The 26718-nt window shown below is 53.7% G+C and overlaps 1 protein-coding gene across 6 annotated transcripts in view; it reads left to right on the top strand.

Annotated features, from left to right (window-relative positions):
• Nucleotides 1-26718, top strand: part of Baiap2 (BAR/IMD domain containing adaptor protein 2) — a 70443-nt gene that overhangs the window by 39756 nt on the left and 3969 nt on the right. For 3 of the 6 annotated variants that reach the window (XR_008222472.1, XM_052758385.1, XM_052758387.1), the window contains exons 4-13: nucleotides 2096-2157; nucleotides 2744-2815; nucleotides 3338-3475; nucleotides 16928-17080; nucleotides 19635-19859; nucleotides 20000-20201; nucleotides 20601-20802; nucleotides 21772-21840; nucleotides 22351-22513; nucleotides 24261-24295. Coding sequence is in view for 5 of the 6 variants with exons in the window: in XM_052758385.1 (XP_052614345.1) it covers nucleotides 2096-2157; nucleotides 2744-2815; nucleotides 3338-3475; nucleotides 16928-17080; nucleotides 19635-19859; nucleotides 20000-20201; nucleotides 20601-20802; nucleotides 21772-21840; nucleotides 22351-22513; nucleotides 24261-24295 (1321 nt within the window). In the remaining variant the exon portion in view is untranslated. Of the gene's footprint in view, nucleotides 1-2095; nucleotides 2158-2743; nucleotides 2816-3337; nucleotides 3476-16927; nucleotides 17081-19634; nucleotides 19860-19999; nucleotides 20202-20600; nucleotides 20803-21771; nucleotides 21841-22350; nucleotides 22514-24260; nucleotides 24296-24778; nucleotides 26312-26718 lie in introns of those variants that run through there. The other 3 variants (XM_052758389.1, XM_052758386.1, XM_052758388.1) reach the window with 3 other exon arrangements.

The following is a 26718-nucleotide window of genomic DNA, read 5'->3' as shown; positions in this document are numbered from 1 at the left end:
GGTGGTCATTGTACCGTTGCCACGTAGGCTCCATCCAGGCCTGTGGTCAGACACTTAGGGTGTGGTGGTGGGCAGATGCCGGTGCTGAAGTTTCTACCAGGTGACTCAGGTGGTTTGTACAAAGCTCCAGGCAACTGTTGGGTTTGCTCTTTGACCACAAGGATGACCTGCAGGGAGGTGGTAAGCAAGCAGGGTGGGGCTGGTGTGGTAAGTCGTGGGTCTGGCTGCTGACCACCCTGCTGACTTGGAGAGTCCTTTTCTACTGACTGGGGCCAGTTGGCTGGTGTGGCCTTGCAAGCTATGCTAACTGGTTTAGGAAATCTGTCCAATTCCTGATCTTCAGTCAGTATTCAGTGTTCCTGTGGTCATTGGAATTAAAACAACAGCTCGTGGGATTAAGAGGGTTCCCAAGAATCTGACCTCCTTGGGTCCCAGATGAACTCCCAGGGGAAAGCTGATGTGCTAGAGGAAGATACCCTGCAGCTATGGCCTCTGTTGTCAGAGGATTTCTTCCGGTTTCCAGCTGGCGATAGTGGGTGCCAGAAGAGGGACTCCTGGAGAGAAAAGTCCTGCCTCTGGAAGGACTCAGGGGTGCAGCTTAGTAGCACATACTCTAGCCTCCAGGCAAAGGCATAGGCTCTCCTTCTCTGTTTATGTCCATAGCACCTAGCCAGTGTCCCAGACTCCCCCAAAAGGACTTACCAGATAGTTGTCAATCAGGCAAGTGGAGCCAGACTGCTTGGTTTCTCTACACATGAGGAAATGGGAGAGTTTGCTCTACAGGTGAGATGGGCCTGTGGCAGAGAGGGCAGGCAGCCTTGTTGGTCTTGGTTAGGGGCATTGTGTACCTGACCCCATTACATGTCCCCTGTGGCCACTGAGCATGAGACTCTGAGCATGACCTGGGGGTCTCAGGCCCCTGAACAAAGAACAGGAGCTGGGAGCTCATGCTCAGTTGACAACAGGAGGTATATGATGGTCAAGTATACAGGGCACCTCGCCAAGACCCTTGGGGCTGCTTGCCTGACCTGGAGCCCTCATCTGTAGGTATGGAGTGAGAGATAGGTGCTGGGATTTGATTTGATCATTGCTGGGCTTAAAAGAAAGTATGCCTGGCCCTTGGTCTTCAAGGCTCCTCCTTCCTACTTCCTTTCTGTTGTATCCTTGTCAAAAGCAGGAGGTGGGTATATGACAGCTTAGTGATGATCCTGCAGACTGTTGGGGCTCAGCTCAGCCCAACATTGGGCAAACCCAGACATTAGTCCATCCTGGAGTGTGTGCCACAGGCAAGTGGGTATGAGCTAGGACGTCCAAGCTGGAAAAGTCCTGGATGGTGTTGACTGCTGAGCTGACAACCTCTGTTGTCTCGGTCTACCCTTCACAGGTAGGCTAAGGCACATCAGTGTCCCTGGAGTGTTGATGTCCTGAGGAAATGCTTACGGAGTCATGGCTATGCCCAGTGCTCTGTGGCATGTGAACCTAGGCCTCCTGCTAAGCTGGTCCACAGCAGCAGTCCACCTTCTGGGCCCACCAGCTCTGCTGACTCCAGAGTCACTGGCATGCTCTGCCAGGACAAGTGGTTCTGAGGCCACTTTGTCCTGCCAGGCTAGCGCCAGGTGAGGACCCAGGGCCCAGAATGACATTCAGCCTTTTGCTTATTTTCTCATGGGAACTGGCAATGAGGTCTTGGGTCAGAGAGGGTGGTTCCCTGTGCCTTGCACAGGGAGGTGTGTCTGCCCTGGTGTAGGGCTCAGTCCATCAGTGGCTGATTGGTGTGTGAATGAGTGTGAGGTCTGTGTAGGTGCCTATTTGTACTGTACCCAGGTAAAAGCCTGTCTACACAGGTTCTTCTGTCCCATGTCTTTATCCTAACACATGCTTCAGAGTGGACATTTGAGCTCCCTCCAAGGATGCCAGGTACTCTAATTCAGATTCTAACCCTCATCACTTCAGACTTTTCTCTTTCTTCTTCCCCTCACACCTGCTTTGTTTCCCAGAAGCTCCTCTAGAGTCACAGAACTTCTGTGGTATCTACTGTTTAATCCTGGTATAGGCTCAGTGATTGGAAATACCTAACCCACTTTCTTTTCTCCAGGGGATGTCCTCTTCCAGATGGCTGAAGTCCACCGGCAGATCCAGAACCAGCTGGAGGAGATGGTGAGTGTGGCCTCTGGGACCTCCTCCTTGGGTTCAAGGAACATACATGTGTGAGCAGGGAAATCAGGTGTCAGCTGAAGAGGACTGGCTATGTGCTTTATCCGTGTGTCCATTGGGACTTCCATAACCGTGTAGTCTGGTCACACGGGTTACAGGAAGATGACTGGGTCTCAGCCTCCTGGGAAAAGAAAGGAAACCAGGGTCTCATGCTCAGTTGGCCACAGGGACCTGTAATGGGTCAGTAGAGTTGACTCCATGGAAGAGTCACCTGTGCCTTGATGATAGCCCCAGCCAGGTCCCAGTTCTTGCTGCTGATGGGCGGCAAAGTCAAATTTTTCTCTAGACTCAGGTCCGGTTTCTTCAACCCTTGCTTGAATGATCCAGCAGAGGGAGGCTAGTGGAAATGGGATGTCAAGGCTTTGAAAAGCTTCTGTCTAGTCCTCACCTTTAGGAGCCTCCTAGCTCCATGGGGCCTGTATGGCCCGGAGGGTTCTCCTTCCGTGGTACCTTGTCCAGGCTGGCTCTGCTCCATCTCCTGCACCATGCCTCACAACTGCCTAATGGTCTGTCTCCTCCCTGCGTCCAGCTGAAGTCTTTTCACAATGAGCTGCTCACACAGCTGGAACAGAAGGTCGAGCTGGACTCCAGGTATCTGAGTGTAAGTACACCCTGTGCCATCCCTGCTGGGCCACCGGTGCCCAGCTGGGCTGCCTGCACATCTGTCCCCTAGGCCTGAGTTTATTTTCCCTCTGGACTCGCACCCTAGTGGCCTAGAGAAGAGCCCATTGCATGTGGTGTTCAGGTGCAGCGTCCCTGCCTCTCAGCCACTTGTCATATAGCTGATGACTTGGATTGTACGGTAGAACCCACACGAGAGCCTTGTCCATGCCTCACTGTCCTTGCCTGTTAGCCAAGGCTACTGTAGTATTCACCACATGAGTTATGGCTTTGCACCTGCTATCCGAGCAGGGAAGGACAGGCGCCTTCTTAGGTCTAATTTTGGTCTTGGAGACTGGGGATCTGCCAGAGGAAGACAAGGAGGAGGTCTGCAGCTGTGACCCCCTGCCTCACTCTGGCCAGCTGGAATCTGCTGTGGCTAGGGAGCGGGGACGACTGAGGAGGGAGCACCAAGCTGCCTGTGAGGCTCACGGGCCTCCATGGTTGTATCATGGCTCCCCAGGCTGCACTGAAGAAATACCAAACAGAACAGAGGAGCAAAGGTGACGCCCTGGACAAGTGTCAGGCTGAACTGAAGAAGCTACGCAAGAAGAGCCAAGGGAGCAAGAACCCTCAGAAGTACTCGGACAAGGAGCTGCAGGTAGGCCGCGGCTGCCTGCACAGGAGCTGTTGTGACTTCATGCCCCTTTCTTAGCAAGGAAAAGCCTCCCCATCTGCCCATGAGTTTACTATGTGTCTGTCAAGGGAGGGGAGCCCCCAGTTGTGGCAGGGCAGAGCTGGGTTTCTGGAGTGACTTCCCAAGTCCTCGAGTGGAGGGATGGTTAACTTAGCAAAGATGCCAGGAAGGTTCTCAGCTGCCAAACAGAGGCTCCGGCTGAGCCCACCCCTGATCCCTCTGGATTCTTGCCCATGAGCCATACCCCAGACTGCTATTGTAATCAATCTGCGATCGCCCATCCCAGGCTGACCAGTCAAGGTCATCTGTGGCAGATGGCCCTGGAGGCTTCCAAGGGCCGGCTTCATTGCCATTTTCTCTACTGTTCCACCAGCACGGCAGGTGCTGCGTGCCAATCAGGTTTAGGATGTTGTGGTCAGACTAACACTTACGTCAGAACCACAGTCCTGATACTGAGCAGTCCAAGAAACCCCGCACCTACTCTTGCAGCCCTAGTTGCACAGATTAAAAAGGTATACAACAGGACACCCAGTGTTTGTAGAGGAGGCACCGGGAAATACAGTCACAGGGCCTGGAGAGGACAAGGTGCGGCTCCTAGGCCTGGGTCTTTTTTTCTTTTTTTGAGACAGGGTCTCTCTGTGTAGTTTTGGTGCCTGTCCTAGATCTCGCTTTGTAGACCAGGCTGGCCTCGAACTCACAGAGATCCACCTGGCTCTGCCTCCCGAGTGCTGAGATTAAAGGCGTGCGCCACCACCACCCAGCCGGGGTCCCCACTTTTTATCTGTAGCATGAGACAGCACCCATCACCCAAGGCATGTGATGTTCCTCTTGTGCCCATGATGCCTCTGACTTCCCTCCTGGGCCCAGGAGAGTGGGGAGGGCCGAGAACGCCAAGCTGTACTTCTTCCTTGATCATGGTGTCAGAGCAAGTCAGCAGCTCCAAGGCAGCCTAGGAGAGTTGTCTCTAAGCACATGCAGGCCTGAAGGGGGATTTCACAGGCCAGTGGGGGATCCTGCCATGAGTCCATCTGCCCTAAACGAGAGAGCAGACCCAGACAGCACTCTTCGTGTGCAGAGGTTGCAATAGCAGGAAGCTTAAGGTCCCTGCACCCCTGCCATGCTATCCCATGTACGCTCTTGCAGTGGCGTGCCTTCCCCACTTCAGGTACATTTTTCTGAGTCCAGGGTCTTTGTTTTGATCACCTACATGCATGTTTGTGTGTGTGAAGGTGCATGTGTGTGCAGACACATACATATTGTGCATGTGTACGTAGAGGTCAGAGGACAACTTTAGGTCATTCTTTCTTAGGTTCTTTTTACCTTCTTTCTGAGAGTCTGGCTGACTTGGAACTTGCCAAGTAGGTTAGGCTGACTGGCCTGCGAGCCCCAGGGATCCCCCGTCTCTGCTTCAAGCCCAGTGCTGGAATTATAAGTGCAGACCACCACACCTAGGTTTTTTGTTTTGTTTTTTTTTTAATGTGGATTCTGGGGCCCATACTCAGGTCTTCATACTTGCAAGGCAAACACTTTAACAACTAGTATGGCTCCCAACCTACTTTAGTATTTTTGTTTGTTTGTTTGTTTGTTTGTTTTTCAAGACATGGTTTCTCTGTGTAGCCCTGGCTGTCATGGAACTCTTTTGTAGACCAGGCTAGCCTTGAACTCAGAAATCTGCCTGTCTCTGCCTCCTGAGTACTGGGATTAAATGCGTGTGCCACCACTGCCTGCTTTATAAAAATACTTTAGTATTTTTAATGACCATCTGTGACCAGGGCTGCCTCCAAGGACATGTACAGGCTGAGGCTGTCACCCAGGGGAGGCTGTAAGTCATCTAGAGTTGTTCTTGGACAGATTTCTCAGGTGAACTGCAGGATTGAGGAACAACTACACATCACAGGGTCCACTGCTGTGCCTTCTGTCATTCTTCTCTCAGAAGAGATGGCCAGCAGACGTCACCCTGCTGCCTGGGAGGGGAGTAGGCTCTTCAGGGCCGGTGTGGGCTACGCTGGAGGGATTTCCATGTGTGAGTACACAGCCTGGAGGGAACCTTCTGGGCACTGGTTCAGCAGCCCAGTGATGGGGTCTGGTTCATCTTGTTTTTCCCCCGGTGACAGTCTTATTTAGACATTATACACTATGGAATACACTTAAAACCTACAATACAGTGGGTTTTAGTATATTTGTAGAGCTGTACAACCATTGCACCAATCGGCAGCAGTTTACCAACCTAAAAAGAACCCATATCCAGCAGCCTTCACCCCCATCTGCCCCTACCCCCACCCCCATCATCTACCTACTCTCCCCACTCAGGAACACCTACCTGCTTTCTGTCTCTGTAGATCTCCATGTTCTAGACATCAGCTGTGACTGAGTCACACCGTGTGACTTTGAGTCTGGCTTCTTGCACAGAGCATGTTTTCAAGGTCTGTCCATGTTGAGCATGAATTTGTCATTCTCTCACAGCAAATCAGTATTTTCCTTCCTATCCATGGTTGAACGGCTGGCCTTTACAAGGGTGGTCAATCTCTTTTCTCCTCAGTCCCAGGCCTATCCTTTATTAGCTGGCCCCGCGCTGTGGCAGGGTCACTGAGAGTCGCCCTGTGAGTCTCCGTCTAAGACTGTGCTATGACTAGGGCTAGCTGAGGGCATCCTAGGGCTCAGGAAAGGGCAGAGCCGGGGTGAAGGCCAAAGCCACAGGCTCCGTCTTCATCTTATTCAGGTGTGGCTCAGCGGGATCCTCTCCCCTTTTCACTTTGCTTTCCTTCTCTTTCTCTCAGGCCTGCCCCTTCCCCACCCCTATTGTCAACCGTTGAGAAAAGTCCTGTCCCACTCACTCCAGTCCCTGCCACTGGCCCTGGAACCAAGGGTAGAACTTGCTCCCCTTAGCTGCCTGTGGTTATAACTCTCGTCTTCTGTATGGCACTGGGAAGGCCTTTTCTCACAGACTGCTGCCCGTTGTTTACTCCAGCCCTTCAGGGGCTGCCCAGAACTTTCTGGGTCCCTGCTTCCCATGAGGTTCTAGTGGCCGCCTCCTCAGTGGGTCCTGGTTTGACCTGACAGGCTAATGTGGAAGAGGCTTGGATATCTTGCCCTGCTTCAGCACTTGTGGGCTTCATGGTTTGGAGCAAGGTGAGGCTCTTCGCCTCCTAACCCCTGAGTCACACCCTGTGTCTTTGTGACTGTTTGCACTGAGCATGCTTTCAAGGTCTTCCATGGTTTTCCATTTTGTTGATCCTGAGTTCCTCACTCCTTTTCACACATATGAAGCATGGCTCCTGCTGCCTGTGAGGATGCTGTAGGTACAGAGTGTTTGGCAGTAGAACTGAAGCTGCTGTGGTAGGTCATCCTGATTGTATGAAGGTATCTCAATAAAACACAAGTAACCCCAAATTCAGCCACCTGCCGCTCAGGCTCCCATGATTGAGTGTAACAGTTTAGCTCCGACAGGATGAGGGTGTTTGTGCCCTTTAGTAGGTGTCCTTACAGGTCGGAGCAGATGCTGGTGCCCTGGGAACGGGTAGTGACATTGTGGCCAGTGGTGCTTGCCCGACCTGAGTTGACTGAGACTGAGAGAGAGCACGGCACTGGGCTCCAGGTGATCAGAAGGTGGCCTCTGGGTGAGTGCTGCCCGGAGAGTCCGGTGCAAGCAGATGGAGGTGGCACAAGCAAGTGCCGTGATGGCACCCCAGGCTTGGGGATGTCTCATGCCAACCTAGTTCTGATTTTGATGGTCAGCCTTATCCAGGGCTCCCTTTGGCCTGTCCTAGAGCATGAGTACATAGTTCTGACAGGTCCTTCTCTGCCCAAGCCCAGGGCTCTTACTCAGCTGCCTCTTTGCTCAAGAATTAGCTCTTTGCCTTTCTTAAGGCCACAGGCGGCACTGAGCTGGCCTGTCCTCTCCTGGGCACAGCCTCCAGGTCCTCTCTGAAGCTCCCTATTGGTGAGGCTTTTATCTGTCCTGTCTTTTCCCTCTGAACATGGACAAGAAGGACCCTACTCCACTATCACCCCCTGAACATGGACAAGAAGGGCCTTACTCCACTACCACCCTCCACCCCCAGTGTAAATGTGCTGCTCTCTTCCTGGACCCTTCTCCTTCCCGCCTCTCCAAACCTCCTCTTCCTTGCCTCTCTGTGGCAAACAGCACTTTGACCCTTAGCAAGCAAAATGTTTCGTATCTGTATGTTCCTCTGGGGAAGATCCACGTCCTGTGTTTCTCTGGTCCCTCAGTGGATAGTCTATACTTACCCAGTTGTGTCAGGTTGGATCTACGAGTTGTTGCTGTTGTTGGCAGGCTGTGTGTTGGGGGTAGGGTGTTAGAGATCGAACCTAGGGCCTTATGTATGCTAGGCAAGTGCTCTACCTCCAAGCTATGTCTATCTATCTATACATTTATATCTATAGACAGTTCTTTTGGGGGCCTTGCCTAAGTTGTCCAAGCTAACCTTAAACTCACTCTGCAACTCAGACAGGTCTTGAACTTGGATTCTTCTGCTTCATCCAGCTGTGTGCAGGCCTGTGATACCACCATCCCTGACTGTTTCCTGAGGTTAGCAAGGGAGCACCAGAGACAGTATTTCTGATGCCCAAGCAGATAGGCAGGGATGTTCTTGGAGTCTCTCACCTGACATCTTTGAGGGTAGAGAGTATTGGTGTATGGCTGCCCTGGTTCCTCTGAGCTGGGTGAAGGCACACTGGCTACCATATTAGAGTAGCTTGTCAGCCTTGCTAAACCAATCAGGCTACTCAAGAACCCTTATCCCTGGGACAGGTCCTACAGGCTCCCAGAGCCTTTGCAAACTTGGCCAGGGATCCCATCTAACCTATGCATAGGGTGTGGCTGCCGGCAGCAAAGCAGGGACCTGGGGCCCTTCAGAATGGCAGCATCTTTCCCTTCAAGGGAAGGAAATGCCTGAGCATGTGAGCTGAGCTGAACCCCTCTCCTCTGCAAGGTCTAGACCCTCCACAGTGGCCCCATCCCTGCTCAGGCCTCATCACTCCAGGTTGGCCTCACGGGGTTGTTGTGGATCTAAAGACTTTGGCAAGGTGTTAGTTACTAGAGAAAGATCCTTTGCTTCCCATAGTTTCCTATTTTTTAACTCCTTCCAAGCTGGTCTGCAGGTGGGTCTTGTAGCTGAGTCCATAGCCCCTAGTCAGCTAGGGGCTCAGAGGTCTTCACTGGCTCTTGTAATGTTATGTCCACTGGCAACATTAGCAGAGGTGCCCACATTCTGTTACTTGGGTGAGGACAGGATTATAGTCTTTTCGGGCTCCTAGAACTACTACTTAAGTTAACCAGGAAGGTAGGGACTTGACTGCCAATAGTGGGAATTGACCCCATGCCCTACGATGGCCTGAGTGTGTCTTAAGGGCATAAGTATCATAGGAACAGAGGTCTTGACTCAGTGCCTCAGTTCACCTAGTTGCTCCAGCCTAGAGAGGGCTTCCCTGCTCCCTTGAGATGCCCTTTTGTATATCTGAGGTTTCTTCACTCTGTATGCCTCTCACTGGCTTGGCCAGAGCCAAGCAGGGTCAGACCATGGTAAGCCTAGGGTTCAGAAAGTCAAATGTAGGCCATTGTGGACATCTCCTATGAGGAGGACATCCTGGGACAGGCACAGAGGCCCAGCTTGGGATGCATGAGTCTCACCAAAGCCTGGGGCCTAACAACAGCCACTGTTGGAGAAGGAGGTGCATGTATTTGGCTACCATAATATGTACATTGTTGGCCTTAGCTTGCTTGTTGAGTGTGGTCTCCTTCCCTGCCCCTGAGAAGCGAACAGTATATCTCAAGACCTGGTTCCACTGATCTACCAACAGGGTCCCTGGTGTGGTTGGTGCCTGACACAGTAGAACACTCCTCAGCCGCATGTGCAGGGGTTCTTAGAGTTCTTGGGAATAGGAACTCACTGAGCGAGCCTGAGGCTACTGAACATCAGGAAGCTGAGCCTGTGGAGCTCATGGTGACGGGCCCCAGCCTTCAGGAGTGCTGACCTCTCTCATAGCCTCCCTTCTGGGCTCTAGCGAGGCTGGACCACTTAGGACAGTGGCCAGACCTTTGCCCCAAGCTGGACTAAGGACGGGCTGTTTACCAGAGGGTGGTCACTGAACTGCCCAGGGCTAGGGAGATGTGAGGTTGCCAGACTGGGGAAGCGGGGACCCCAACACAGTGTCCAGGTTTGCAGGTGAGAGCTGCCTGGTTCAGAACTGCTCAGAACCGAGCTTGCATGTAGAGAGTGCCGGAGAAAACTAATTTTAATTATAGGTCAGATAATGGGAGCTTAGAAGCATTGGGGGCACTAACTGGGACGGGGAGTTTTACAAGAATAGGGGAAGTTCTGAGAGCCATCTCTCATGGCCTAAGGGTATTGCCCTGACATGGCCCTTCCCTCCAACACAGTCTGTCACCACAGGGTTGCCACCAGGCGTCAAGAAGCGCCTGCACACGTGAGGTAGGAAAAGGTGTCATGTCCTCCCCCCCCCAACAGTGGACATGCCATGTATCCTGGGGTGTGGCCTCTGTCCTCAGCTCAGAAACTGAGGGATGTGGCCATCTCTTTGGGATTCTTGCCCTCCTCTCAAGGCAAGGGAGGGGGACCTGTGACTCAGCCCCCCCCCCAGGTAAGGGGGAGAGCAGCCCCAGAATATGAGAGGTGCCTGGCTCCCTTTTATCCAGCCCATATCCTCCCTCCCCTCCTCCAGGGATGAGGTGGATGTGAGTGGTCATGCTGGCCCAATAGCCTCAAAGCCTCAGGTAATTCTAATAGTCAGTCGCCCAACCAGTTTGTGTCCCAGGGACTCCCAATAAAAAGACTGAGTGGATATGGTGGTGTCTCCCTTTCCACCATGTCACTCATGGGCAGCCCTTACCCCGCACCCTGGGCAGAGCTGGGTTTTTGTTTGGGCCTGGATTCCTTTTGGTTTTGTCCCATTTGACTCCTCCCCCAACCTAGCTCTTGTCAGAACAAGACAGGCACAAATGACGGCCTCTGAGAACGTGGTGCTGCCTTTGCTCTTCCTGCTCTGTGACTTGCCATCCCCTGCTTAACCGGCCCTCACCCCCCAGAAGAGTGTGGGGAAAGGCTTAGGAGCCTGTGGGGCAGAGGGTCTGCTAATGCGGTGCCCTTAGGTGTGTGCTAGGCTTGGGGGAGCAGTTTGTCTTTCCTTACGCTTGTGCTCACTCTGAGGGAGAGGCAGCTGGGATGCAGCTTTGTGCTGAAGCCCCAAAGACCATGTAAGAGCCCAGAGAAGAGCAGCTGGAAGTGGGTGGGCAGGCCCAACCCCACTCAAGATCACCCTGAGATGGATCTGACCCGCTGTGAGCACAGGGTTCTACTGCTGGTAGAGAGCACGCCAGCCTCCCTGTTCAGGCCAGCTGTCCTCGTTCCTCTCTGAGATGACATAAGAAGGTGAGCAGGTGCAGACTAGCTGTGTAAAAAGAGGGAACTGGTCAATGTCCTAGGTGGGTGCCTGCCTCAGAGGGTGGGGAGGGAGTGTCCACAGCACCCTCACAGGGATCCCTGGGTCTGGGTGACTGGGTGTCTGTTCACCGTGACACAGGGGCTTGGCACCTCTGCGGTTTTCACTTGTGTCCCTTTGTGGGGTTTGTCTGTTCTAGGGGCCTGAGAGAAGGGAACAACCCGTTCTATTTAAGGCTGTATAATTAACAAGGCCAAGATCAAATAACCATAGCTGAGATCTTCACAGAGCATAATAGCAGAGGCTGGCCCGCCTGCAGTGTGATGTGGTCCAGGTGATGTGCCCTCACTCCATCAGACAGCACGGAAGTTCTGTTCAGCTCTGGCTCCCAGAGACAACCAAGTGCAGGCCTGGCACCCAGTGGGGCCTCACACTGTAGCATCACAGGGTCAGATGAGGAAGGCTGCCCCGTCCTGTCTTTATAAAGCTGTCCTGGGGACCGCCCCATAAGCACCCTATCTCTTGGGGCCTCCCTGGGTCAGCCTTGACTGGCCTGTGCCACTTGGCTCCATTGGCAGACAGGTTTGAAAGTTGAGTTTCTAACACATTAATTTTGTCATGGACTAAAACGTCCCCAAAAGGTAATGTGCTAGAAACCATTAGAATAGCTAGTCTTGCCATCTACCAGTTGTGGCAAGATAGCCCCAACCCTGTCTACCCATGGTCAACATCTGCTGGCTCCATGCCCTGCCCTGGGTGCCAGGCCCGTCATACTGGGGAGGCTTTTCCTTGGTTTCTGGTCTCGTGACTTTAGACAACATGGAGTGTCAGGTGCTTGCTGTTCCCTCCTACCCAGCACAGCCCAGGGGTTCTGAGTTGTCTCCTTGGGAGTCACGGCCCCCAGTGGTAACAGTGGGACCAGGCCTCACGAGCTCATTCATGAGCTGTGGGGACCGTGGGCAGTCCAGGGGGTTGACAGTTGTGGGAAAGCTCAGTGGTCATTGGGTAGGGTGAACCACAGCAGCTTCAGATTTTTCTAGAACATTCTTCCCCCCTCTGAGTCACTGGCTGGCTCTGGAGCAGAGGAGACACACTTTCCAGTCACTTCTGTCTTCTCAGATTACAGGGCTGTTCTGCTGGGGTGACTAAGTGGGAGCGTTTTTCTGTGGGTCTTAAATGCTTTCAGTTGGGCGTTTCTATAGTGCTGTCTCCATAGCACCCAGCTAAGCAAGGAGCTGTGAGGCAACGTGGGGCGGGTGGGGACAGCGGGAACCTGGCCGCTGTGGGGACAGGCTTAATGCCATTTTAAATGGCCCAGTGCCAAGTCATTGGTAGTGCAGGCTCGGGTTGTGGTCTGTGCTCTGTGCTCTCCAGAAAGTGTGGGTGTTCCACCACTCCGGAGTGCCCTGTCCACTCGACTGATGGAGGGGCTTGGAGACCTGATGGCCAGCCGCCACCTGTCCCTGTCCTCTGCTGTCTTCCTTGCAAGGGGACACTTCACTTGGCCCAGATTTCCAGGATCTTCCTGGCAAAATTGTGGTCTGTCTGTGAGGAGTCAGTGGCCTGGAAAAGGAGGTCAGGGAAGTCGGTGGTTATTCCTAGACAGAAGTGGCAGCCACGTGTCACTGGCAGGCCTCGCTGTGCTGCTGCCCGATGCCTTAGGACCAAGGCTGAAGCTTGCCTTCCCCCAGGTCTGACTGGAGCGGATGATGTCAGCCCAGATGGGCGTGTGGTCCAGGGCTCTTCCCTGCCTCCCAGCTGGGAATTCTTAACAGTCCCTGAAGTGTACCGCTCTGAGGCCACTTCTCCCTTTCCTTGAACCACCCCTAGGTGCCCAGGCATGACCTGTGAGGTTACTTTTATTCCTAGGGGTATATAAGTAAGTGGAAATCTTAAAAATAAAACACCATGCCCTCCTAACTCACAGGCTGCCAGGCCTGCTAATGAGGCCGGGCCCCATACCCTGCACTCCGGGGAGCCGAAAGCTTGAGTAAAGGGAGTGTGCAGCCTACAAACCCAGAAACCACCAGTGGTGGGCTGGCTTCAGGCCTCGGTTTGGAAGGTGCTGTTCTCGGGGCAAGGAGACCCAGAGGGCCTTGTGGCCTGGTTTATACTGCTGTCCTAGGTGACAGTTCCAAGTGGAGCCTCTTTTCTGAAGTCCCCTAGATAATGAAACAATGCAGATTACCACTGGCACTCTGCTGCTGAGCCCTTCTGGCTACTCTTGTCCTTGAGAAGTCTCTGGAAGAGAACAGTGGCCCCAGGATCCACCCTAGCCTCAAGAATCTTGGGCATTCTTAAGCTGGCCACCAAGCTGAGGTGTGTGTGTGTGTGTCTGTGTCTGTGTGTGTGTGTCTGTGTGTGCGTGTGTGTGTCCGTGTCCATTATCCCTGTGCCCAAGGTCTTAGAAATCAGGTCTTAGAAACTACTTACAGCCTAGTTGAGCCTGAAGGCCAGAGTGCCCTAGTCCCAGACAATCGCTGGCCTGGGACGGAATGAGTGAGAGCCAGGAGGCTCACTTGAGTGTTGCCCTGTGATGACTGGCAGGTGCGCTCCTCCCTGACCCCTGAGTGTGCCTGGTCTCGTCTCACCAGCCTTTCCTAAAGCCCAGGAAGGAGCTCACAGCCTGGCTGAGCCTCCTCCAAAGCTCCCTGGGGTCCTCCCAGCACAGCTCCTCTGGGGGCAACAAGCCTGAATGCCCCACCCCTGCTTCCCAGAGGACCCTGGAGTGCAGGGGAGGTTCAGGGAGCAGGAAGCCCTGGTAGGCGCATGTTGCATAACCAGAGGAAAAGTACTTGGCGCTGTGGAGGAGAGAGAGGAGGATCAGAGAGAACTGGCCCCGCCATCACAACAGCGGAGCCCAGTCAGGCTGGAAAGTCTCTCTCACCTGGTACTCTGACTTCTCTCTTTACAAGAGAGTCCCACCTGGCAGACCTGTGGCTGGGCCCTGCTGCCCCTTGAGAGGACCACTCACGCTGGTCCTGCCAGGGGAGGGGGCTGGAGTTTAATGTGGGGCTGCAGGGGCAGAAGCCTCAAGATGTGTAGGTTTAGTGACACGGGCATGTCAGGCCTTGACCTTGGAGGGATGTGTGCTCCTGTCAGGCAGAGCTGTGCGTGCACTGGTAGCCACAGTGAGGACCAGCCCCCACCCAGCTGGGCTTCCCCCTCTTCTGTCCCTCCAGCTGAGCCCTGTGTGGGGAGATGCTAAGGGAACAGCCTGCTCCAACCCCCTCTGTCGCCCACGGCTCAGCCGCCCACCCACGCTGAGTCAGAGCTCGGAGGTGCCTGTGAGTCAGCTGTGAGCACCCTGGCAGCTCAGGCCTGCCCCCTGCTGGAAGATGGCCACACTAGGAAGCACTTCTTAAACAGCTGCTCCTGGGCAGCAAGCCTGGCTGAGCACTCTGCTCCAGGCTGTGCGGTTCAGCCTTAGTGGGGTGGGTGCAGGATGTGCACTGGAGAGGTGTCTCGGGTGTTTCGTAACAGAAAATTCCAGCCTACACCTGTATGTGAATAGGCCTTTCCTGACATTCAGACGGTTTGATTATCACAGTAGGGTTTAGCTATAGAACCAAGTTCCACACACTGCTACCAGGCCTTGGGTGCATACCCTTGCAGCCAGGTGTCACAGAGGGACCGGCAGAGAAGTTAGAGGCGTGGGCATACTCCTCCCAGAGACAAAGCCCTGGGCTGACCTGTCACCATTGTGCCTTCTCCATCTCAGGAGGAGCTCAAGGAAAGCTGGGCATGGTGGTGTGTGCTTCAGCCCACATGTGCCCCTGACCTGGGGTGCTGACACTGGCCATCACAGTCCTTCTCTCAAACTGTTACTTTCCTGATTTTCTGCCTATGGCTGACTCTCTTCAGTGTGGCCCTTTGTCCAGTAGTTCCTTTTGGTGTGGATGGCTTCTATCTATTTTGAGGCTTTCTTTCAGATTGTGAACTACACATAACTGATACAAGTCACCATTTTAACCAGTCGGTGAACAGCTCCGCAGCAGGAGCACTTTCTTTGGTTGGTTGGTTGAAGAATGATAAGGTCTCAGGTATCCTAGGTTAACCTTGGACTCCCTGTATAGCTCAGAAGACCTTCAGGAGTGCTGGGAACACTGGCGTGCAGCAGCACTGCACTTTTACACTGCACTGGGATGGAGCCCAGGCTTATGCTGCAAGACAAGCGCTCTGCCAGCTGAACTCCATCCCCCTTTTGTTTTATTTTCGTGGTGCTACGGGTGGAACCCAGGGCATCTCTTGTGCTATGCAAGTGCCTACCACTGAGCTACACTTTCTGTCCAGAACACCTGTCTTCATGGCATGTGTCAGCACGTCCATCCATCCCCAAAATCTCTTTATCTTTACAGTGTGAGACTGTCCCCGCTAAATGTCACCTGATGCCAGCTTCTCCCTTCTTGTCTCCATAAAATTGACTTCCCTGAGCTCTATGGATTCCCCAGTCCTCTGTCTTGGCACACTTAGAATGGGTAGTTTGGTCTGGGGATTTGCACAGGTCTTGGGGGCTTTTTGGCAAGAACCTTCCTGGGTAGCTTATGTGTCCCCAGAACGCTCAAGAGGGGTTGGGAAGAGACAGCTATTGGTGGCCATAGACAGCCCTGTGACCTCAGGAGTCTCTAGATGGGGACGGGGGTGGGCAGTGCTCTCCGAGTTCTGTGGAATCACATTGACCACATATCTCTCTTGAGCCCAGAGAGGACCAAGGGGTCTTACAAAGCCACCCAGATTGGACACCCAGCTGAAACCCAGGTGACCCAGGTGAAAAGGCAAGAGCTAGGTCACTTTCCACTTCCTGCTCTATGAGGGCCCTCACCCAAGGCACACTCTATTCCAGTGACGGTGACCTGTATGTCTCTGATGAGGGGCCTCACAGCCCCAAAGAAGGTCTCCCCTCACCTAGGTATGGTATTCATGGAATAATCTTGGATGTGCTCCCCTGGCCCCTTCCCACCTCCTCATTCCTGGGTGCCCATGGTCTCTCTCTAGCAACGGGCTTACCTGAGTCTCTCTGTCAGTGTCTCCATTCTGTATCTTCTGCTCAAGCTGAGACTCGGAGGCAAGAGAAACTCTAGGTGACACGAGACTAAGAAGCTGCCATGTGCTTTGTGGAGCCAGGACAGAGGGAGCGTTGCAGAAGCCCTCCACTCTGACACACCTGTGCTGTGTGTAGCTGAAGCCTGGGTGGGGCTGACCTGCCACCACTACCTTACTTTCATCTTCTCAGGAGAAGCCCAAGGAAGGCTGGAATTGGTTGTAATCCCAGCTGACAGAAGGATTACTCAAATTCAAGGCATACTTGAGTTTCATAGTTCAAAACTAGCCTGGCTACATGAAGATCCTGTCTCAAAAATACATTTGTAGCCAGGCAGTGGTGGCGCATGCCTTTAATCCCAGCACTTGGGTGGCAGAGGCAGGAGGATCTCTGTGAGTTCAAGGCCAGCCTGGTCTACAGAGTGAGATCCAGGACAGGCTCCAAAACTACACAGAGTAACCCTGTCTCAAAAAACAAAAAACAAAACAAAATTTGTATGGGGGCTGGGGAGTTTGTGTTGGGCTCAGCAGATAAAGCACTCACCACAGAAGTGTAAGGGCCATGGTTCTGATCCCTAGCACCCACATAAATGCCAGGTGAGAAAGTGGTAGCATACACCTGGAGTTCCAGCATTTGGGAGGTGGAAACAGGATCCCCAGGACAAGCTAAACTAGTAGAAATGGGGAGCTCCAGGTTCCGTAAGAGACTCTGCTTCAGTAAACAGAGTGGTCAAGGAAGACACCAGTGTCAATCTTTGGCTCCATGTGCATGCTAATGTATTCACAGTGTATGTTTATAAACCCAGAGATCCTCCACCTGGGTCCTCCACAGGAGACAAGATCCTGGGCAGCATGCAGGCATGCTGAAAGTGGCCTGCAGGGATGATTGGATATGTTGCCTAACTAAACCCTAGCAAGAGCTGCCTTCTGCTCACCAGCCTGTCCCTCTGCCCCCAGTACATCGATGCCATCAGCAACAAGCAAGGTGAGCTGGAGAACTATGTGTCTGATGGCTACAAGACAGCGCTCACTGAGGAGCGCAGGAGGTTCTGCTTCCTGGTGGAGAAGCAGTGTGCTGTGGCCAAGAATTCTGCTGCTTACCACTCCAAGGTAAGCTAACACCGTGGGCTGCAGTCTGCCTGCTCAGTGCAGCTGGCCCCTTTTGCAGGAGGGAACTAGCTGTGCACGGGCCCAGACTATGTTCATGAGTGTCCGAGCTCCCAGGGAAGGCACTACAGAGAAGTGTCCTTGTGCACCTCAGACTGGGGAACAGAGTTCTAGAGGAAGAACTGCCAGGTCAAAGGGCATAACACTTTGAAGACCAGCATTCGAAATTGCTGGATATTTTGGGAGACTGCAACTGCCTGCCTGCTGAGGAGAGCTCAGAGTTGGGTAGGTTTGGGGCCTTTCTAAAATCAAATCACCCTTGGCTTTTCTGCTGCAGCCAAGGTCTAGCTAGGCTGATGGCAGGCTTGAGAGGGAGTGGCCCATAGCCCTCCTGGCCTCTGAAGTGTTAGTTCTCCTGATTACATGCTCATCTGAACACCTGGGTGACCCCTGGGCCAATGGGTCTGCAAGCTGTGATACTGACGACTCCTAGCCTCTAAGGCCAGACCATGTCACTAGACATCCGGACCTGTGTGGCTTAATGTCTACCAGCTGCCATAGTTTGGCTGTCCCACATGGAACTGGCCACCCTCATCCCACACCACATCTCCCATCTATGGTCCCTGCCTAGCCCCCAAGTCCCTGACACTTAGTCCCTCCCCTCTACTGCTCCAGGTGGCCTCTTCTGAGCCCAGATTGGTCACATGGGTGTCCTCAGAGTCCCTCCTTGTCCCCACTTTCTCTGGTGCCATCAAGCACTGGGCTCATGTATTCAGCCATTCCTGGTTCCTCCATGACCACTGAGAAACCAACCTCTTTCCACTAATTCTAACGAGGACCCCTCTTAGACACCCCCATGTTCCCTCTCCCTGCTTACAGCCTGTTCCATCAGGGGACACACACACACACACACACACACACACACACACACACACATTTCCTGGGAGGTCACATTCCAAGACCTAGCCCAGGCTTGCTGAACAAAGAAAGTTCTTGTAAGGAGCTGCCTCCTCCAGGATGGTCTGCCATGAGCTCCTGATTATATGGCCTGGGCTTGGGAGTCAGAGTTCAGAGGCCCAGGGCATTCAAAGGGCTGACATAACCCCCAGGGGTAGGAAAGGCACAGATGTTAGACTCTTGCTGGAAACATGTTGGGGTGAATGGAACCCTGTCATTCACTACATCTGTAGGAGCTAAAGTGGGGTCAGATTGTGTCCCCCGGAACATTCAAGAACACTCAAAGACCTTAGATGTGATTAGGCAACCCAGCCAACCACAGAGACCCTGGTCATGTCCTGGTGAGGGAAGGTGGTCTAGAAATTGTCACTATACATACTGACATGTGTCCTTCCCACACATGTATACACATGACCTACAACCTCTGCTTTAGTCCTCAGGACCTTGGGCACCAAGAAAACAAAAGCCTAGAGGCTGCTTTCTACCTGGGCTGTTCCAGCTGGAAGCAGGTACCCAGCCGGGTCAGAATTGCACCTGTGTCCTGACAGACATGCTGTCTGTGCCTCCTCCTCTTCTACTGTGCCCCTCAGTCCCCACTCTGAGAACTACTGGTAGTTTAACTAACTGGGTGCACTTGCCAGCACAGCACTCTGAGGCTGGCAGAGGCATCTGCGCCCTCTAGTGGGAACCAGACTTTGTGTCGGGACTAGAAGAAGAGCTCTGACCTTCCTGTGTGGGCAGCTGGCTATACTGAGTGCAGACACTGAACACAGTAGTTCTTGATGCTGTTCTGCAAGTGTGGCCATCTCAGGATGTAAGGATTTGACCCTCTGCAGCACTACAGCCCTGGAAGCCCACTTGTCGTAATGGCTAGCGGGGCAGGGGCTGCCTCACCTGTACCCAGATGCCAGGCAGAGCTGTACTGACCATTCAGGCCTTTTGAGTTTCTTCAAACAGACCCAAGGCCCTAAAGCAGAATTCATGTCATGTCTGTGCTCCCTCATCCTCTGTACATCCTGTGTGCTCACGGGGTTGGCCTTCATGTGCCCCAGAGACAAGCCAAGCTCTTGACCCCTAGAGGTGGGTAGGAATGGCGAGCCTGTCTCCAGACAGGGACCACCTTTGCACATCTCCAGCTTGTGGCTTGACCATGACTGGGCGGCTCTGTCCTGTCTCCAGTGTTAACCTCCTCCCTACCTGCCAGACGGCTCTTTTCTCAATGCTGTGTAGTTTTGCCCACAAAGGAGCTGCCTATCCCGGGGCCGGCTGTGGAAGCTATCCACTTTGTTTCCTTCAGGCCCCTGAGGAAGCACTTGCTAGAACAGGGTCTTCTTTGGTCTGATCTCGTGCCTGGTGTTCTCTCAGTGACCTAGCACACAAGTGCACACCAGGCCCTTTAGCAAGTATCCCCTTTGGAGATGCAAGGCCTCACAGGTGGCTGTCGAGTTTTGAGGAACCATTGATGAAGAGCAGCAATGGGGCCAGGCCAGGCCACATGTAAGCAAGGTGATGGTGCTCAGGGAGACAGTTCTGGCCTGCGCCCGCTGCGGGAACTCATGCCGCTGCTGACTCCCTTCCTGTCCTGTGTCGTCCACTCTAGGGCAAGGAGCTGCTAGCCCAGAAGCTGCCTCTGTGGCAGCAAGCCTGTGCTGACCCCAACAAGATTCCAGACCGTGCTGTCCAGCTGATGCAACAGATAGCCAGCAGCAATGGCTCCATCCTTCCTAGTGCCCTGTCAGCCTCCAAGTCCAACCTGGTCATCTCAGACCCCATTCCTGGAGCCAAACCCTTGCCAGTGCCACCTGAGCTGGCACCATTTGTGGGGGTGAGTCCTGGGCCTTCAAAAGCTTAGGGGTGTTCCCTTTGCTTAGGGTGGTAGCATGTTCTCTAATGGGCAGGCCCCTGTGGTGGGTGCAGGGTTACTCCCAAGGTGGCTCCCAGCGACGCCCCTGCCTCTTCCTCCAGCGGATGTCTGCTCAGGAGAATGTACCTGTCATGAATGGCGTCGCAGGCCCGGACAGCGAGGACTACAACCCCTGGGCTGACCGCAAGGCTGCCCAGCCCAAATCCCTGTCTCCTCCGCAGTCTCAAAGCAAGCTGAGCGACTCGTACTCCAACACACTCCCCGTGCGCAAGAGCGTGACACCGAAGAACAGCTATGCCACCAGTAAGGGCCTGAGGGTACTAGGCTGAGAAACCAAGGCTTGTGAGTGCGTGTGCGTGTACATGACTGTGGGAGTATGTATGTAGGTATATACGTGAACATGTGTTTCTGCATGGTATATATGTACATATGCCTGTGTGCATGTCTACAAATATCTGTGGATGATATGTGCATGGGGGTGTTACGCATGTGTGAGCATGTAGTGGGTATTGATTGGTAGTGTGGCATGGTGGAATGAGACCAGGACCCTGTTTGTAGTGGACAGACAGGCTAGAGGGTGGAGGGAGTTTCAGTTGATCATGGGACAGCGCCTGTGTTTGGTCCATGACTATTGTTAATCCTGTATCCCTGCTCCATCTGACATGAACAGTCCTCTCATGCACATACCCGTTGTCCCAACAGCTGAGAATAAGACACTGCCACGTTCGAGCTCCATGGCAGCTGGCCTAGAACGTAATGGCCGCATGCGGGTCAAGGCCATTTTCTCCCACGCTGCTGGTGACAACAGCACTCTGCTGAGCTTCAAGGAGGGCGACCTCATCACACTGCTAGTGCCTGAGGCCCGTGATGGCTGGCACTATGGCGAGAGCGAGAAGACCAAGATGTGAGCACCCACCTGCAGGGAGCAAGTGTGAAGCAGCCTGCCCACTTTAGCAAACAAGTGGGTGGTGGCACTCAGATGTGCTAGCATCTACCGGGAAACCTGAGCAAGAAAGACAAGCACAACACATATCCTGGCCTTTTCCCCACCAGCCTAATCTTTACAGGAGCCCTTGGCTGCTACTTCTGTCTCTCTGTGGTTGATTATTCTTTGCTGCTTATTTGGCACAGGACAGAGTTTTCTGAATGTGTGTGTATGGTGGCATACCTGGCCATTTTCAAGGTGGAGGCCTGTGTATGGTTTCCCTGATAATATGTGGCAGAGCAGACTTGACCAACCTGAGACACCTCCCCCACAAACTCTCCTGTAGGTCTGAATAACCTTTGACAATGTCACCAAGTCTTAGGGCCACCCAGCTCAGCCTGAGACTCCCAGTCCCCCAACTCTCCTGTAGTTCCAAATTCCCTCCAGCAACGTCACCGAGTCTCAGTGCCACCTGGAGGCAGCCTGCATCCCCAGGAAAGCAGCAAGTTTTTGTCTGAGTGTGTCTTTGACCATATGACTAAGCAGCTCTGGCCAAATCGAAGCATAAACTGAGCTCTGTTGTGGCCCAGTGGCAGCTGCAGAGTGGGCAGGGAGCCTCCAAGAGGCTCATTGCCTCTGTCCTGGTCTTACAGCTGTCACCATCATGGTAGTGGGCTGTGTGGCAGGTGAGGTACAAGTGCCCAGACCCATGGCTCCACCAGGCTGGGCTGCCTCATCCTTGGGGCTCGGTGCAGATCCAGCACCGGCCACTTGGTTGGTCTCCTTGAACATGAGCACCTAGCCTTACACAGAAAGATAAGGACAGGCTGGGGAACTTCTAGGACTTTGGATCTGACAGTGGTCAACGGGGCCACCATACTGCCCTGTCATGCATATGGAGGGCCTATAGAATGGATTCTGGGCTCTCACCTAGGACTTTTCTTCTAGGCGGGGCTGGTTTCCCTTCTCCTACACTCGGGTCCTGGACAGCGATGGAAGTGACAGGTTGCACATGAGGTAAGTACACTGGCTAGGCAGGACCCCTGGGCACCAAACTGGGCAGGCCTTCTAGGTCTTCCTCTGCCCTCCAGAGCCGTTTCATAGGCCCTGCTGTGTGTTTGAGACTATACGTGGAAGGATGTGAGATGCTGCAGTGTTATGAGGTGTTCTGGGAATGGGTCCCGAGAGTCCTGGGAATGCTGGGAAGAACAGCAGGTGCAATGTGGGCAGTTGTTAGCCCATCATGACTGTGCTACACCTCCACTACCTACCTCCTAGAGCAGGGTTGGAGGGACCCTTGAAGACTCCTAGCTGTCTTTGGAAAGGTGACTGGGCTTCACCAGGAAGCATTTGGCAGTTTCCTCCTGGTGTACCTGTATGCGCAGTTCAGGAAAACTGGGCAGGGAGGCTAGAGGGGAAGACCTAAAAATGTCACTGGCTACCAACAGCATCCCAGGGCAGCTGAGTAAGGACACTGGGCTGTGTGTTGGACTGTCTGGCCAGCCGCTGTGTCCCTTGTCCCCACAGCCTGCAGCAAGGCAAGAGCAGCAGCACAGGCAACCTTCTGGACAAGGACGACCTGGCCATCCCTCCTCCTGACTACGGCACGTCCTCCCGGGCCTTCCCCACCCAGACAGCGGGGACTTTCAAGCAGAGGCCCTACAGTGTGGCAGTCCCTGCCTTCTCTCAGGTGAGGCCTGAGGCCTTGGGCTGAGATGGATTTGCATGGAAGGACCATGGACTTGGCTGGCAAAACTTAAGAGGATTCTCCAAGAGCCCAGCACCTGGTACTAACTGGTGTCTGGGCCTCTTGGCTGACAGGCCTGAGGCAGAGGCTCTGTGACTGGGCATTTTAGCCACACACCCTACCAGACTTGGTGTATTCACCACCCTTCTGCTTGGTGTGCTGTGGGAACTTGGGCGTGGCTGGCCTGGGGATCATCCTGGATACCCACTACCACCTAGGGGACAGGGGATCAGAACTTCAAACTCCTTCCCTAAAAGCTGCAGGGTGCTAGGTGTCTAGATGGTAGTGTGGTCTGCTGCTGTCCAATGTTTTCTAGTCAGTGTGAGACCATAGGTGGCTGGTTAAGGCCTCTAGGCCCCGAGAAGGGTCCCTGTCAAACCCCTGTGCAAGTGGTAGTCAGAATGTCCTGGGTGGTTCCGGCTTTGAGTGCAGCCCCACGGACGTGTGGGGCTGGATAGTGGCTCCTGTAAACCTGGGACCCCGTGAGAAGGAGGTTGGTCTGCTCTAGCCTTGAGGGCAGAAGGGATAGCAGCTTGTCTGTGGCTCCATCCAGCTCTAGGGCAGGGCCTCTACCTGGACAGAAAGAAAGAAAGAAAGAGAGAGAGAGAGAGAGAGACAGAGAGAGACAGAGAGAGACAGAAAGAAAGAAAGAAAGAAAGAAGAAAGAAAGAAAGCCCACCATTTCCAAGTCTTAGACCACCTGAAGACTATCATGGTGTCCCAGAATCTAAGGGGTCCTGTTGACAGTATGACCCAAGGATATGCTGTCATGTTTGAGGCAGGCAAGATCCTCCTTTTGTCTGTACCTGTCCTGCCCTAGAGGGATGGTGATGCTTTGGAAGGACTGCCTCCAGGGATTCTGCAGGTCAGGCAATGTGAATGTGACTGGGGGCTTGAGTCTGAGGAGGTCTAGATTATAATGGTTCTTGGCTAGAGCCTTCTGGATCAGAGCCACACTGGAGTTGGTACTCAAAGCATGTGGTAGCAGTGGGGTGTCTAGTTGGAGTTATGGACCTTGGCATAGGCCAGCCTCTCGGAAGCAATTGGTTCAAAGCTGGGAAAGCTAAGAATGGTGAGTCTACTCACCTTAATGCCTGATGGAGATGGGAAGTTATCTGCAGCTAGCTTTAGTCCATGCCCAAGGTGTCCCCTCCTGGGCAGGATACCCAGGCCAGAGCCAGCCCAGGCATCTGTGAGGTAGGCTGGCAAGCAGTGGTCTCCTGAAGCATCCAAAAGTCAGCCCACCAAAGTCCCTGGCTTTGCAGGAAGGCCCTCTACCTACTGAGACCTGACCTCTCTTTGCTGTCCCTAAAGAAACTATTTCTTGGTGAAGCGCCATTACAAGGGAGGCATTTACAGTGATGTCATTAAGTGATCTGTCCTGTATGTACAGAAAGCATACATGGTCCAGTCTACCACTGGCCAGATGGCAGGTGTCCCTGTTAATGAGAGAGGTCACCACATCCAGGTCACCATTCAGAATAATAGTCTCTGAAAAGGTCCCCAACCACAGTGACCAAAGAGAGGGTAGAGAGTGGTAGGGAAGGAGCCAGCTTTCTGGACACCCCAGCCTGGAACTCAACATGGGCAAAGCCATCTTTTTGAGGACTGTACTAGGGACACATTGTCAGTAAGAGCACAGGTCTTAGTCTCTGGGGCCCAACCTGATTGTTCTGTCTTTGCTCCCTAGGGTCTGGATGACTATGGGGCACGGTCTGTGAGCAGGTAAGAGGCTTCAGATTTCGTTGTGAGTGGGTGGCCGTGGGCTCGGGTAGAGTAACTTCTCTCTTGGGACCTAGGAAAATGACTTTTCTTACTTTGGGAACCCAAGGCTTGACCCTGAGCCTGCCACCGGAGTTGGACCCACCCACCTCTCCTGGGCTCCTACTCTGTTCTTTTCTAAGTAGAGCGAGCATATCCTGCTGGTTCTTGGTGTCTTGGCCTGCTCTGTCCATCCCAGCAGGCAGGACAGGGTTGGGAAGGGTCGTCAGCCCACCTCTAGGCCTTTTCTCCCTAGAACCAGGTAGGACCACACCAAGGGCTGGAGCTGCTGCCCCTGGGCACAGTCTTGTCCTGGCTTCATCATCCTCGCAGAAGCCAGGTAGCCTGGCCGGTGGCCAGGGCTGTTGCTGGGTGGCGGGCGGGCCTGCTGCCTCTGGCTGACGGTGGGCATGCATCTGGGCAGCTGTCCTGTGCTTTGTTCCACAGTGGCAGTGGCACGCTCGTGTCCACAGTGTGAGGATGCTGACCCCAGGCAGCTGCTCTGAAGAGCTCTTCCCCCGTCTCCACCGGTTCCCCTCCTCAGCTCTCGTTGGTTTGTTCCGGGTTCTTTCCTTTCCCACCCGCTCCTGCCTTTTGGTTGGTGACCCCGACTCTGAGATCCCTCAGGGTCCATGGTGCTGCTCCCTGCGCCCCCGTGCTCACGCCCCCAACAGGTGTCCCTAGCCTTGAGCATTAACTGCCAGGTGGGGCCTGCTGGCTGGGTGGCAAAGCAGTGTCCTTACCTGCTGCCCTAGCCCTGTGGTGTTCACGATGCACATCCCTTTTCTAAGGCTGGCCATGAGCCAGGTCTAGAGTTTGAAGAAAAAGAAAAATCTTTAAAAAAAAAAAAAAGAAAAAAAAAAGAAAAATAGGAAAAAGGACTTTTTTTTTTTCCTAAAAACAAAAACAGATATGCATGGACTCCGGTGTACGTACTGTTATTCTGCATCTGACCCCCAGAGTGCTGGCATCTTCTAGAACAGGAAGGGGCTTAGGGCCCTGGGGGCTCAGGCCCAGGGACCTTGGCCTGCCTCAGGCCCCTTCCAAGGGCTGCACCGAGAAAAGGGGCTTACATGGGCACTCGGGGAGCCTCCTGAGGAAGCTGGCCACTCCTGTGATGGAGGCTGCAGCCCCAGCCAGGCCCTGCCCATCCCACAAGGCCAGGCACTGGGCCTCTTTCCTTGGCAGATTCTGCTGGGCAGGTACATGTAGAACGGAGTGTGGCGTCCCTACAGAGGGTGGCGTTACCTCATGCAGTGCCCTGGCGGGAGCTGGGAGCAAGAGCAGGTGCTGCCCGGCCACATGCGGACATTCCAAAGACCTCGAGACCAACCCCACCCATCCATCCACACACACTTTGGGAATCATTTCTATAACCAGCCTTGAGGGAGTCACGGCCCTGTTGCCCCTGGGCTGCAGAGGGCCGGGGGAGAGGCAGGCCCTGGCCCAGCTCCTCCTAAGCACTCTCGTCTTTTGTGTGTCTTGGTGACTTTAGAAACAGGCACACTGGACTCAGTGGCTACTGGTTTTGTCTCTTCACACACTGAATTCTGGGCAGCGGAGCCCAAGGCCCAGCGGGCTCAGCCCTGCACCTGGCGGGAGCCCTTGGGAAGCTGCAGACGCGCCTCTGATGTGGTTAGCAAAACCTTCCACAAGCCTGCCGAGGACTAGGGCGTGGCTGGTCGGGTCTGATGCAGCAGCTCAGACACAGACAGACAGACCCTGTTTTATATTTAAGGAAAACACAGCCAGAACTTGGACCTGTGTAAAGAACTTTCTGTGTTGTTCTAATTTTGCTAAAAGTTTCAAATCCAGGGGATTCCATGTGCAATGGATGAATGTAGACACAAAACAGCAAACTTGTATGAAGATGTAAAGTGCTAAAAAATATTTTTTTCCTTTTTCCTTTCCTTTTTTTTAAAATCTGAACTGTGCCCTGTACTGCAGTCAACTGTTGGAATAAAGGTTTTATTTATTGCACTGAGTTGGTCTGGTGCCTCCTTCCAGCTCCCTGGCATGTGTTGGGGCTGTGTGGGCCAGGCCACACCTCAGTGCACCCCAGCTTGTGGCCCAATGCAGTCTCTTTGCTCATTTGCAGATCATTCTGAGACCAATTCTAGGTTTGCAGATAGCGCCAGCCCAGCTGGCTCTAATGATGACACCTGGGTGGGTGGCTGCCACCCTGGCCGAGAAAGCAGGGCCTAAAAGGGCATGGTGCAGACTCCAGGAGTGAATGCTGCCCGTGCTGCCGTGCCCCTTCGCCCCCTTCTCTGCCCAAGGACTGTAGGTTCCTTCCTGGCAGCCTGCACCTGCTCCACAGGTGTCCATCCTGTCCGGCCTTCTGCTGCCCAGTGTCCTTAGATGTGCGTCTGCTGCTCTAGTTTTAC

Source organism: Peromyscus californicus, unplaced genomic scaffold (genome assembly GCF_007827085.1).
Source record: "Peromyscus californicus insignis strain IS unplaced genomic scaffold, ASM782708v3 Scaffold_3__1_contigs__length_106647218, whole genome shotgun sequence".
NCBI lineage: Eukaryota > Metazoa > Chordata > Mammalia > Rodentia > Cricetidae > Peromyscus > Peromyscus californicus.
Note: the sequence above shows the minus strand (reverse complement) of the source record. Positions and strands in the feature narration are given on the sequence as shown.